This window comes from Crocuta crocuta, unplaced genomic scaffold (genome assembly GCF_008692635.1).
Source record: "Crocuta crocuta isolate KB4526 unplaced genomic scaffold, BGI_CrCroc_1.0 scaffold1015, whole genome shotgun sequence".
Classification (NCBI taxonomy): domain Eukaryota; kingdom Metazoa; phylum Chordata; class Mammalia; order Carnivora; family Hyaenidae; genus Crocuta; species Crocuta crocuta.
Window position 1 is genome coordinate 349,669 of NW_027532631.1, and position 14,188 is coordinate 363,856.

At 40.1% G+C, this 14,188-nt stretch overlaps 1 protein-coding gene across 1 annotated transcript in view; it reads left to right on the top strand.

The window, feature by feature from the left end:
• Positions 1-13,078, top strand: part of BRCC3 (BRCA1/BRCA2-containing complex subunit 3) — a 48,654-nt gene extending 35,576 nt beyond the window's left edge. Inside the window, exons 8-11 of the mRNA XM_077780666.1 lie at positions 9,951-10,082; positions 10,365-10,408; positions 11,683-11,851; positions 12,987-13,078. Coding sequence (XP_077636792.1) covers positions 9,951-10,082; positions 10,365-10,408; positions 11,683-11,834 — 328 coding nt within the window. The 3' untranslated portion in view covers positions 11,835-11,851; positions 12,987-13,078. The remainder of the gene's footprint in view (positions 1-9,950; positions 10,083-10,364; positions 10,409-11,682; positions 11,852-12,986) is intronic.
• Positions 13,079-14,188: the final 1,110 nt, after the last annotated feature.

Below are 14,188 nucleotides of genomic sequence, written 5' to 3' on the forward strand. Positions count from 1 at the left end.
TATTTTGTTTCAGGTATGTTTCTTGTAAATAGAATACAACAAGATCTTGAGTTATTTGGTTTGAAACAATCAGAACATCTGTCTATTACTAGGGGAGTGTAATGCTTTCACTTTATTATCACGCATGATCTATGTGGCAGTCTTCCTGCAACGACATTTGTTGCCTTCTGTTTGCCATGCTTTCTGTTTAATTCTTTTTACATTTCCTGCCATTTGTTACACTGGCTGAGTTTCCTGTTTTTTTCTGTTTTTGAAGTTGTATTCACTGCTTTGATTCTTTTAGTTATTTCTCTTAANGTTTTATTTGTTTCTGAGAAAGAGAGAGAGGCAGCATGAGCAGGGGAGGGTCAGAGAGAAAGGGAGACACAGAATCCGAAGCAGGTTCCAGGCTCTGAGCTGGCTGTCAGCACAAAGCCTGACACGGGGCTCGAACCCATGAACCGTGAGATCACGACCTGAGCCGAAGTCGGATGCTCAACCGACTGAGCCACCCAGGCGCCCCCATTCTTTTTTTCAAAAATCATTTCAAATTTACAGAGAAGTTGCAAGAATAGTACAAAGGATTCCTGTGTATCCTTTACCCAGATTCCTCAAATGTGAAGATTTTATCATATTTCCATTATCATTTTTTTCTTTATACCTATATATGGTTTCTCCTGAACCATGGGAGAGTAAGTTATACACACGATGGACATTTCCTAATGAACTGGTATATTCTCTTACATAACAGAAATAAAATAGTCAATTTCAGGACATTAAAATTCATACAGTACTATTACCTAATCCACAGCTAGTATTCAAATTTCACCAGTTTTCCTAATAATATTCCTTATAGCAGGATAGACCACTTTATTTTGGTCCAGTATGCAGCTTCACACACTGCATGTAATTACCATGACTCTGTAGTCTCCTTTGATTGGAAACCATTCTTTTGTCTTCTGTGAACATAGTATTTTTGAAGATTGTAGGCCAGTTATTTAGGAAAATGTCCCTCATTTTGGATTTGTTTACATTTTATCATAATAAGATTCAGATTAAGCACTTTTGGCAATAACACCACAGAAGTGATGTATTCTTCTCAGTGATTTGTATCAAGAGGCACGTGGTATCAATTTGTCCCATTGCTGGTAGTTTCAACTTTGACCAGATGCTTAAGGTAGTGTCTATGAGGTTTTTCCACTATAAGGTTACTATTCTTCCCTTGAAATTAATAAGTGTATGGTGGGGACTTTTAGCATTCATCAGTGATTCTCGCCTAAATTATTTATTACTAAGATGGTTCTCCAAAGCACTGTTCTAATTCCATCATTCCTTTTACTTTTACCCGTTGGCATTCTACTCTCCCAGGAAGGGCTTTTCCCTGCCCATTTGTTTATTTATTCATTTATTTATTAACATTTTTAAAGGTTTATTTATTTCAGAGAGGGAGAGTATGAGCATGCACGTGCAAGCAGGGGAGAGGCAGAGAGAGAGGGGGACAGAGAAGCAGCTCTACACTGACAGCAGAGAACCCAATGCAGAGCTCGAACCCACAGACCGAGAGATCATGACCTGAGCTTTAGTTGGGCACTTAACTAACTGAGCCACCCAGGCGCCCTCATTTATTTATTTATATTCATATGTGTAGCTGTATTCTTATTTTATTCAATAGGTTCAAATTGATTATTATCATTAGCTATTTTGAGGCACACATTGTTTCAGAATCAACCAGTGGAAGCTCCCCCGGTGTTCGTTTGCCAAGTTCTCCTTATTCTTTGAGCACTGCTTGATTTTCTGGCACAAGATGTTCCACCTTCATCTTGTTCTTTCCTGGATTCAGCCCTGGATTCAACATTTCTCCAAGGAGCCCTGCTTCCTTTTATTTTTTAACAGCTTTATTGAGGTATAATTGACATAGAGTAAACTATACACATTTAAAGTATATAATTTGCCAGTTTGACAATGAATTATATTTAAAAAATAAAATGATGTAAAGATTAAAAAATACATTTGTTAAAAGCAAAAAAAGTATATAATTTCATAAGTTTTCACATGTGCACACTTGTATATACCATCACCACAATCAAGATAATGAAAATATCCATCACCTTCAAAAGGTTCTTAGTGTCTCTTTGTAATTCCTCCCTCTCATCACTCCCTGTCCCTCCTCTAACCCCAGGAAACCCTGATCTGTGGTCACTGTAGAGTAGTCTGCATTCTCTATGGGAAAATATACATATCTATAGAATCATAGAATCTATATTCTTCTTGTCTGTCTCATTTCATACACCAGAATTATTTTGAGATTCATCCATGTTATGGCATGTATCAGTAGCTTACACCGTTTATTACAGAAAATTATCAAATTGTATAAATATTATCATAATTGTTTATTACTTTGTTGATAGACATTTGAGTTCATTGCAGTCTTGGTTTATTACAAATAAAGCTACTTCGAACCTCTGTGTACAAGTCTTTGTGTGGATATGTGTTCTTTCTTCCCTTGGGGAGATACTTAGGAGCAGACTGGCTGAATTTTATGGTACATGTATACTTAACTCTAAGAAATTGCCAGACTGTTTTCCAAAACAGCCTGCTGATATTTTTGTTTGGAATTATATTGAATATTGATTTGGGGAGAATTGACATCTTAATAATATTGAGTGTTCCAAACTATGAACATGGTATATCTCTCCATTTATTTTAGGTCTTTAATTTTCCTAACAATGCTTTGTCGGTTTCGGGATACAAGTCTTGTGTATCTTTTGTCAGATTTACCCCTACACATTTTATATCTTTACCCTATTGTAAATGCTGTTGTTTTAATTTCAATTTCCCATTGTTCATTGGTACCATATAAAAATACAATTGACTTTGTATATTGAGTTTATCTCCTACCTTGCTAAATTTATTTGTTAATTTTAGTACCTTTTTTGAAGCATCCATTGGATTACCCACATAGATTGTCATCTGTGAATAAAGGCAGTTTTACTTCTTTCTTTCTAATCTGGATGCCTTCTGTTTATTTTTCTTACCTTACTGCACTCACTGGAGCCTCTACTAAACTGCTGAATACAACTGGTAATAGAAGTCATGGTAGCTCTGTTCCCGATCTTTGGGGAAATCGTTCAGTATTAAGTATGATATTGCCTGAAGGGTTTTTTTTCCCTTATTGATTTGAGGAAGTTTCCTTCTATTCCTAGTTTACTGAGAGTTCTCTTTTTCATCAATAACAGATGTTGCATTTTATCAAATGCTTATTTGTATCTATTACGATTATGAATTACATTGATTTTTTTCTGATCGCTAAACCAACTTTGCGGTTCTGGAAAAAACTCCATCATTCATGACGAATGTTCCATTTTATGTACTGCTAGATTTGATTTGCTAAAGTTTTGTTCACAATTTTATACACATGTGAGATACTAGTTTGTAGTTTTCTTGTAAAGTCTTTCTCTGGCTTTGGTATAAGAGAAATGCTGGCTTCAGAAAGCAGGTTCAGCAGTATTGCCTCCTTTTGAATTTAATGGGAGAGTTTTTGTAGAATTGATATTTCTTCCTTAAGTATTTGGTAGAATTCACCAGTCAAACCTCCTGGGCCTGGAGTATTCATTGTGGGAAGATTTTTAACTACCAATTTGATTTATTTAATAGATATAGGGCTATTCAAGTTATATATTACTTATTGAATAAGCTTTGATAATTTGTGTCTTTCAAAGGACTTATTCATTTCATCTAAGTGGTTGAATTTATTGGCATAAAGTTGTTAGGGTAATATCTTTTATTGTTTGTTATCTGTAAAATCATAGTATTCTACATAGAGTGTCATGTCATTTGCAAATGGTGAATGTTTTATTTCTTCCTTGCCTACTCGGATGCCTTTTATTTCTTTATGTTGTCTGATTGCTGAGGCTAGGACTTCCAGTACTATCTTAAATAACAGTGGTGAGAATGGACATCCCTGTCTTGTTCCTGAACATAGAGAGGAAAAGCTCCTCAGGTTTTCCCATTGAGGATATTAGATGTGAGTTTTTTCGTATATGGCCTTCATTACGTTGAGGTATGTTTCCTCTAAAGCTAATCTGTTGAGGGTTTACGTCATGAATGGATGTTGTACTTGGTCAAATGCTTTTTGTGCATCTATTGAAATGATCATGTGATTTTTATCCTTTCTTTTACTAATGTGGTTATCATGATTGATTTGTGAATATTGAACCACCCTTGCAGACCAGGAAGAAATCCTACTTGATAATGGTGAATGATTTTTTTAATGTATTGTTAGATTTGGATTGTTAGTATTTTATTGAGAATTTTTGCATCCATCTTCGTTGTCATTCTTTTTTTTAAAAAATATGATTTATTGTCAAATTGGCTAAAATACAGTGTATACAGTGTGCTCTTGGCTTGGGAGTAGATTCCCATGACTCATTGCGTACATACAACACCCAGTGCTCATCCCAACAAGTGCCCTCCTCAATGTCCATCACCCATTTCCCCCTCTCCCCTGACTCCCGTCAACCCTCAGTTTGTTCTCTGTATTTAAGAGTCTCTTATGGTTTGCCTCCCTCTCTGTTTGTAACTATTTTTTCCCCTTTTCTTCCCCCATGGTCTTCTATTAAGTTTTCAGATTTCGCATATGAGTGAAAACATATGTGTCTTTGTCTGACTGACTTATTTCACTCAGCATAATACCCTCCAGTTCCATCCACATTGTGCAAATGGCAGGACTTCATTCTTTCTCATGGCCGAGTAATATTCCATTAGTGGAGTCTTTGTCTGGTTTTGGTATCAGGGTAATTGCTGGCCTCACAGAATGAATTTGGAAGTTTTTCTTCCATTTCTATTTTTTTGAATAGTTTGAGAAGAATAGGTATTAACTCTTCTTTAAATGTTTGGTAGAAGTCACCTGTCTAGCCATCGGACCCTGAACTTGTGTTTGTTGGGAAATTTTGATTACTAACTCAGTTTCTTTGCTCTTTATGGGTCTGCTCAAGTTTTCTATTTCTTCCTGTTTCAGCTTTGGTAGTTCATAGGTTTCTAGGAATTTATCCATTTCTTTCAGGTTGTCTAATTTGTTAGCATATAGTTTTCCATAATATTCTCTTATAATTATTTATATTTGTATGGTGTTGGTTGTTATTTCTCCTCTTTCATTTGTGATTTTATTTATTTGGGTTCTTTCTCCTTTCTTTTTGATATGTCTGGCTAAAGGTTTATTAATTTTATTAATTATTTTTCTTGTCATAAGAATTTTCAAGATCAACTCTCGTAGGCAACTTTCAAATATGCAATTCAGTATTATTGACTATAGTCACCATGCTGTACATTACATCCCCAGGACTTATTTATTTTATAACAGGAGGTCTGTACCTCTTGATCCCCATCATTCATTCTGCCCATCCCTCTACCCCTTCCTCTCTGGCAATTACCGCTCTGTTTCTTATATCTATTAGTTTCATTTTGCTCATTTATTTTGTGTTTTAGATTCCACATATAAGTGAAATTGTATGGTATTTGAAGATAGCATTCTTAAGCTTGTTTGTGATGGATGAGTAAAAGTTAGCCAAGTGAAACTTGGGGGGAAAACTCCAGGTAGAGGAAACAGCATGTTGGAGGGTCAGAGATGGGAAGGAAGTTGGGTATACATGAGATTCTTTTTATTTTGGATTCGTTTTTTCCATTGCCACTCTTTTTATTGTTTGTATATTTGAAGGCTGTTATTTCTGTATGTAAATTTTATCTTCCTGAATTCCTTTATTTTTTGAGTTAATTTTACCTTTGGTTTTTTAGAGCCTTCTAGATAAATATCATATCTCATCTGTAAATAAAAATAGCTTCCGTTCTCCAATTTCTATGCATGTAATTGATTTTTTATGTGCAGCTGTATTGGCTAACATCTACTTTCCAGCATTTAAATAGTAGTGAAAGCACTAAGCACTCGTGCTTTATGAGCCTTGTGGAAATCCCTGTGGCATCTCACTCTTAAGTAAGATTGTATGCAGGACTAAAGTTAACATACTTTTTCATATTAAGAAAGTATAGATTCCTGGGGTGCCTGAGTGGCTCAGTCAGTTGAGCATCTGACTCCTGATTCCAGGATCATGGGATTGAGCCCCGCATCCGGCTCTCTCTCCTTCTGCCCCTATCACCTACTCATGTACTTTCTCTCTCTAATAATAATAATTTTAAAAAAGTATGCATTCCTATTTTCTTCTTTTATTCTGTGCTGAAGTCAGGATTGAGTGTTGAATTTTGTTAATTTTTTCAGTATCTATGGAGGTGATTAATGTTTTCTTCAGATCTCTTAATATGAGGTATTGTATTAATAGATTCCCCACTATTGAACCAAGCTTGCCTTCCTGAAAAAATACTCTGTTGGATGGTCTTAATGTGATATCAGGCTTTGCTCACTAATATTTTGTTTCGTATGTTTGCATGAGTAATGATAAGTTTAGCTTTTGGGAATTTTTAGTACTGCTTTATTCAGGTTTAGTTGTCCATNTTCTTTCTTAATGAGGTCAGTTTTGGTAAATTGTATTTTCCCAAGAAATTATCCATTTTGTATTGTTTTCAAATTTATTTGCACAGAGATCTATCTTCCAGATCTTTACTTCTCTTCTTTTTTAATACTTATCTCCTGTTTGTCATTTCATATTTTTTTCCTTTTCCGCCTCTTGATTATGTTAGCTAGCAGCGTGTCTACTTTGTTAGTTTTCTCCAAAACAATCATTCTTATATATTAATTTGATTTTGTCCCTCCAAGTCTCATTAATTTTTCTTGTAGCTTTCTTTTTTCCCTTCCTTATATTTTACTTTGGTTATTTTGTTGTGTTTCATCTTAGTAATTAGAGTTTAGGGGTTAAAATATTTTCGGTCCTTCACTGATATATAAGTGCTTAAGGTATGATTTTTCCACTGATCTTTGCTTTAAATATGTCCCACAGATACTGGGATAGTCGTATTTTCATTGTCATTATTTTTTAAGAACTCCTTTCATTTTGGTTTCCATTTCACCCACCCATTGTGCTCCAGTCTTCCTTCCCGCCAATCTGCAAGCCGAGCCGTAGCCTATTTGAGATGGCCCTGCTCCCTAACGCCCGCAGCGAAAGCCCCACACCGGAAGCCATTCGTGCTTCGCCTGCTTCCCTGGCTACAGTCTCTCCTGGTCATGTCTCTGCCCACAGCGCCTGCAGTATCCGTTTCCCTTTTACTACTTAGTGAATGCCTGCCTACTCCTTTTTGAAGACCAAGCTCAAATTTCGGAATGCTTCTCTGAAATCCCTTAATCCCTAATACCACCAAGCTAAGTACTCCTTCTGAGAACTAAATAGGACACTATATTTCCTTTATCATAATACTTATAACATTTTACTTTAAGATTTTATCTCTCTGCTAACATTGTAAGATCCTTGAAACAAGGCTTCCCTTTTGCCACTGTGCCCCTGATGCTCCGTAAGTAGTGGAAGAAGGGGTGGTCAGTGGCAGACTTCCACACTAGTATTTTAGTACCTATGTTCTGACCTGTGAGCTCTAGCAAACTCTAGAGCTTCTTTGTCAGAAACTTGGGTTGGTTGGTTTTAGCTTTTTAGTAGAAGCGTAATGCATACAGAAAAGTGCACTAATTTTAATGTCCGTAAGTCTTCACAAGATGAAGACACACGCATCCACAGCAAGGATCAGTTCCAAGAATTTTCACAAAGTAAATGTTCCTGTGAAGTCGCAACACATATCAATAGATGCTGATTTATTTGGACTAGTTCTTCTAGTTGTTCTCAACAGGAATAGTCTTAACCATCTACAGTTGGCCCTTAAACCACAGAAGGGTTGGGGTGCCGACCCCCTGGGCGGTAAGAAACCTGCACGGAACTTCCGACTGTCAACAAACTTAACTAATAGCTTCCTATTGATCAGAAGCCTTAGTGCAGTAACATAAACTACTAATTAACACAAGTTTTGTATGGTATATGGATTGTATCCTGTTAGCTACAGAAGAGAGAATGTTATTGAGAAAATCCTAAGGAAGAGAAAATACAGTCAGAGTCCCGCACGGTACAAAATCCACTTCCTGTGCGGCTCGGACTCCAGCTGCTCCAGGCCCACCTGCAGTTCAGTGGCAGAAGCAGGGTCTCTGTCCTAAGCTTTGCATCTCCACCCACACGGGTCGTGGGCTTGCAGTTTTGAGTGCACTGGCAGAGGCTCCAGCTCTTTCCGGGAGGAGTTTATGAAAATGTGAGTCCAGTCCCAGTGGGCCACTGGAACCGTTTCTGCTCATGGTCCTGACAGACTCAGCAGGAAACCCTATTACGTAGCCTTACAGCAGCTACGTAATAGCTGGAGACTGACTTCTTCCAGGTTTTTGGAATCACCAGTAGTAACAGTCGCTGTGGGGTGCCTGGGTGGCTCAGTTGGTTAACTGTCCAACTCTTGATTTTGGTTCAGGTCATGATCTCATGGTTTATGAGTTCAGGCCTCGTGTCGGGCTGACAGTGTGGAGGCTGCTTGGGATTCTCTCAATCCCTCTCCCTCTGCCCCTCCCCTGCTTGTACTCTTTCTCTGTCTTTCTCAAAATAAATAAAGGGGTACCTGGTGGCTCAGTTGGTTAAGTATCCAACTTCAGCTCAGGTCATGATCTTCCAGTCTGTGGGTTCGAGCCCCACGTCTGGCTCAGTGCTGACAGCTTAGAGCCTGGAGCCTGCTTTGGATTCTCTGTCTCTCGCTCTCTCTCTCNAGAGGAAGCTACATCTTATGCTGCTGCTCTGCCATGTGCCAGTGAGGCCCCACAGTGCCAGCGGCCCTCAACCCGGATGTTCCACTGAACCCCCCATTAGGTGGAATTTAGTTTGTATTTGGGGTGAGAAGTGGGTTAGAGGTAGATAGGTTGGCCTCAGTAACAAGCATGTTTGTTTCTCCCACTCTAGCATGAAAATACAAGTATTCGTGAATTTCTTACCTATTTCCCTCCCAGGGGAGAGAACGGGAAGTGAGGGCCACTGGTGAACACGGAGGTAGAACGAATGAGGATTTATAGGAGTAATCTCATCTACATCATGAATCTGATGAATCATTGAAGAGTCCGCAGTTACTCTTCCCCAGGCTTTGTGATCAATGTGTTCAACCCCACTAGCACCTTCTCAACCCAAAACTGTGTTAATTAGCTCTTCCTCTCTTCCCCTTGTCTGGGGAGTAAGCATAATCTTGTGCTCTCAAGTCTTCAGATTTTGTAGGAGAGTAGAGAATATTGACTCTGCAAATGTGCTTCTAATTTACTCTCCAGATGAGCTCAATTTGAACCTCAGTCCACTTTGAAGTTGAGCTACTAAATGAATGACAGGAATGTCTAATCTCTGAGTCCAGCGTATCCCAAAATTTCTATTAGGACTATAGAAAACTTCTGATTATGACAATTCAGCATTAAAAACTCACCCCCTTGTTATATATCCAAAGAAAATAAAATATGAATCTCAAAATGATATCTGCACTCCCATATTCATTGAAATATTACTCACAATAGTGCAGATACAAAAGCAACCTTAAGTTCTGTCAGTGGATGGATTGAAATAAATAACAATAGTCAAACTCATTGAAGCGGAGAGTAGAATGGCGGCCGCCATGGCAAGAGCGTTGCAGGGGAAAATGAGGACATGTCTGTCAAAGGGATCAAAGTTTCAGGACGATGCGTTCTGGAGATCGAAGGCACGACATGGTGAGTGCAGTTAACAATACTGTGTTGTATACTCAATGTTTTCTAAGAAGGTAGATCTTACGCATTCTTACCACGTACACACAAAAAGAATGGTAACTACGTGAGGCGATGGATATGCTAATTAGCTTGAGTGTGGTGATCATTTTACTCAAAATATCAATGTCTAAATATCGGTTCCTATACCTTAAATGTATATAATTCCTTTTTTGTCAATTACACCAGAATAAAGCTGGAAACATAAAACTGACCTGAACTGACTGCCCTGCAGGTATGAGAGGATTGAAATCCCAATCCATATCGTGCCTCATGTAACCATCGGGAAAGTGTGCCTTGAATCAGCGGTCGAGCTGCCCAAGATCCTGTGTCAGGAGGAGCAGGACGCATATAGGAGGATCCACAGGTAGAGGCCTCCTTCCTCTCTCGTCTTTCTCCTCAAGGCCTGGTCCCTCTTTTCTCCTCGGGCCCCCCTTTCTTCCCCCTCTCTGGACATGGCATGTTAACACTCTGTTTAACATTCATTGCTCTCCTGCTGTACTCTGCATCCTTCAAGGCCAATGACACAGTCATCTAACCCAACTGGCAAAGGCCTAGGGCAGTGTATCACTTGGTATATAGTCCCCGACCATTTTGTTTTCCCTTCACTGCTGCTTTGCTACTGACCTAAACCGTTTGTTCCCTCTAGCCTTACGCATCTGGATTCAGTAACCAAGATCCATAATGGCTCAGGTAAGACTTTTTTTTTTTAGACTGTAGGCNGCTCCAGGCTCTGAGCTGGCAGTCAGCATAGAGCCCGACGCGGGGCTCGAGCCCACGAACCACGAGATCATGACCTAAGCGAAAGTCGGACGCTTAACCGACTAAGCCACCCAGGCGCCCCATTACTTTTTTATTGTCTATTTACTTTTGAGAGAGAGAGACAGACAGAGTAGGGGGAGGCGGAGTGAGAGAGGGGAAGAGAGAGAATTCCAAGCAGGCCCAGCACTATCAACACAGAGCCCAATGTGGGGCTCGATCTCACAAACCGTGAGATCATGACCTGAGCTGAAGTCAAGAGTCAGGCACTTAGCTGACTGAGCCACCTCAGTGGCCCACTTNCTCAGGAGAGTTGAATTTATGTATTTATTTCTTGAATCTGCGGAACGTTTGAGCCATTTTCCTCCTGGGCTTGTGGAAAAAGCCGTTGCAGAAGGAGGCCACGTTGTAGCGCTCTCGGAGTCAGGGCCGCTTGTCACTTGCACCGCGTGAAGGCCCGGGGCTGGGGAAGAGACCTGTGGTTCTTCGCCCTTCTCTGGGGGGGAGGAAAGAGCCGGTTTCTNGATGCCACTGAAACGTCCATTCGCAGAAGACTTCACAATATTGTGCAGCCCTCAAGAAGGCAAGCCACATCTTTACTGACCAGAAAGATGTCATTGTTGGGTGGCAAAATATAACATCCCAAATCCTGTGGCTTGTATTCAAAGCATACGTACAAAGGCACACACATACACGCGTATCCACATACGTATTATCTGGGAAGACACACCACACAGTCTTACACTGGTCATTTTCAAGAAGTCCTGTGTAATGCAGGAGAGAAAGATGTTTCCATTAGGCAGAGTTTGTTTTACAAAGAGCACTACAGAATCTTTGTCTCCGTGTCAAGCCCAACATGAAGGATGATAGCTCCCCTCCTCTTCGTCTGCTTTCCTCATTGGAAAAGAGTAGCTCTACACTGTACAGACTGCATGTTAGCTAGCTTGACAATAAATTATATTAAAAACATAAAAAAATAAAAGAGTAGCTCTGAGAAGAGTTGAATTTATGTATTTATTTCTTGAATCTGCGGAACGTTTGAGCCATTTTCCTCCTGGGCTTGTGGAAAAAGCCGTTGCAGAAGGAGGCCACGTTGTAGCGCTCTCGGAGTCAGGGCCGCTTGTCACTTGCNGCTCCTCCTTTATGTGCTCCCGGCTGGGGGTTCCTCTTGGCACGTGTCCCCCATCTGTGCGTTTCTTCCGTTGAAGTGTTCACCAAGAACCTGTGCAGCCAGATGTCGGCAGTCAGCGGGCCTCTCCTGCAGTGGCTGGAGGACAGGCTGGAGCAAAACCAACAGCATTTGCAGGAGTTGCAACAAGAAAAGGAAGAGCTTTTGCGAGAACTGTCTTCTCTAGAATAAAGTCGGAGACCGACGGGGTAAACATTTTGTTTTCAATTTGCATATTAGGCATGGTCTGAGAATTCACCCACCCCGTGTGTAGACAGACGGCTCCGCAGCCGCTCTTACAGCCCAGTGGATGGGCGCTCAGCATGCACTGAGCATGCGCTGTCTTCCTGAAGGTGTCGCTGGGGCTCCCTGAACCCTCTCCCTGTAACTGGCCTACAAAGTACGTATGAAGATGAGTTAAGGAGTAAAGGTTTTTTAAAGGCTATGGAAGGCCTGGACATCTTGTAATGAAATATCCAAGAAGTGTATTATAAATGTTCACTTTGTCCTTGTTTAACTTAAAAGTCTTTATTTTCATTTTTAGATCCAATCCCTAGAGGCAGAAGGGCATTTCATGTCTCAATCGTGTAGTTACGATGCTCCTGTTGGACTAGTAACTGCGCACACTGTAGGTCGTGGGAGGAAGTGAGGGTGGCTCGTTAGCACCCTGCCTCCCCTCGCAGCCCTCAGCGAGAGCCGTATGTCTTATGTCTTCCTTCTTCGTCTCTAAAATATTAGGCATCCTGAGATACCTATCGAAGGTCGAATCTGTGGGTGCCCGTTCTAACCAAATAGATGAGTTCTAGCATATGTAAGTCTGAAGCACATCCCCACCGAACAGATCCTATTTACCTAGGAACTTCCATCATAATTTAAATATGGTTTTCCAGAAACACTTAGGACTTAGGGTGTAACAGAAATCATGTTTTAACAAGTTCTGTTGCATTATTCTTGCTGCGTATAACCACAGATGATAAGCGTGTCTTCAGCAAAGAGTTAAGCCTATTGTATACTTGAAATTAAAGCGGGAGTTGGAGGAGGTGGGAAGAAAGAAATCAATCTCAACAATAGTGGCAAAGGGTTGGTTTTGTTTTTTGATTTTTCTTCTTGCTTCTCCCTAGATTAATGTTTTTCAGGTTTCAAGGTGTAGTCCACCTGCTCGTGAATCACTGGGAGGTCAAACTTCATCTCTGGGGGTGGAACCTAAAAATCTTTGTGAGCTCCCTAGCTGATTCTAAGGCATACTGAAGTTTAAAAGCCACTACTGTAGCACATGAGTGTAAATGCTGGTTTTTCCATAATTTCTCACAGCCACAGTTCTGTTTTTTTTTTCTTTCCCTCTAGGAAAAATGAAATTATCCAAGTATAAAATTAATGAAGCTAAATCAATTTTGAAGAAGTTGGAAGACTCACATTACCTGACTTGCAGACTTACTATAAAGCTACAGTAATCAAGACAGTATGGTAGATGCCCAACTGACTTCGACAAACGTGTAAAAGCAGTTCAATGGAGTAAGGATAGATAGTCTTTTCAGCAAATGATGCTGGAGCGATTGATACCCATAGGCAAGAAAATGAACTTTGATCTAAGCTGCATACCTTAGACAGAAATTGATTCAAAAAACATCATGGATTTAGATGAAAGATGTAAAACTATAAATCTTTTAGGGGGAAAAAAATCAGAGAAAAATCAGGAGGATCTTGCGCTAGGCAACGAGTTCTTGGCCTCCGCCGCAAAAGCACGGTCCTAAAAGGAAAGAACTGATATACTGGACTTGAAAATGAAATAACTTTGCTCTGTAAAAAATTTAGGAGGTGGAAATTATTGAGGGGAATTATTTGCAAATGAAACATCTGATCAGTCTGGACTATGTAAAATCAACAGTAAACAACCGTCTGATTAGAAAGTGAGCAAGAGATATGAGTAGACATTTTACTAAAGAGGATACGTGGATGGCAGGTAAGCACATAAAGAGATCTTGAACTTCATTAGTCATCAGGGAATGCGAATTAAAACCACAATGAATTATGATTACATACTTATCAGAATGGCTCAAGAAGAAATAGTACAAATAGCAGCTGCTGTTGAGCACACAAACTGGATGTCGCATACAGCGCTTGCGGGAATGCCAAATGGCACAGCTTCCCTGGAAAAGAGGTTGGAAATTTCTTACAAAGTTAAACACACATGTATCACACAGCCCAGCAATTGCACTCCTGGACATTCATCCCCAAGAAGTGAGACCTGTGTTGGCATAAAAACTCATACACCAACATTCTTAGCAGCTTTGTTTGTAACGGCCAAAAACTGGAGACACCCAGCTGTCCCACAACCGAGTGAGTGGTTAGAGCGAACACCTGTACCACGGATACTGCCCTGCAGTGAGGAAGAACAGGCGACTGCTTATCTACCCAACGTGGGCGGACCTCGAGGGTATCGCGATCAACGAAAAAGCCAGTCTCAAAGGTCACACATGCTATGACTGCATTCTTGAAAGAGCAAAACTATAGAAATGGCGAACAGATTAGTGTTTGGCAGGGTTGGG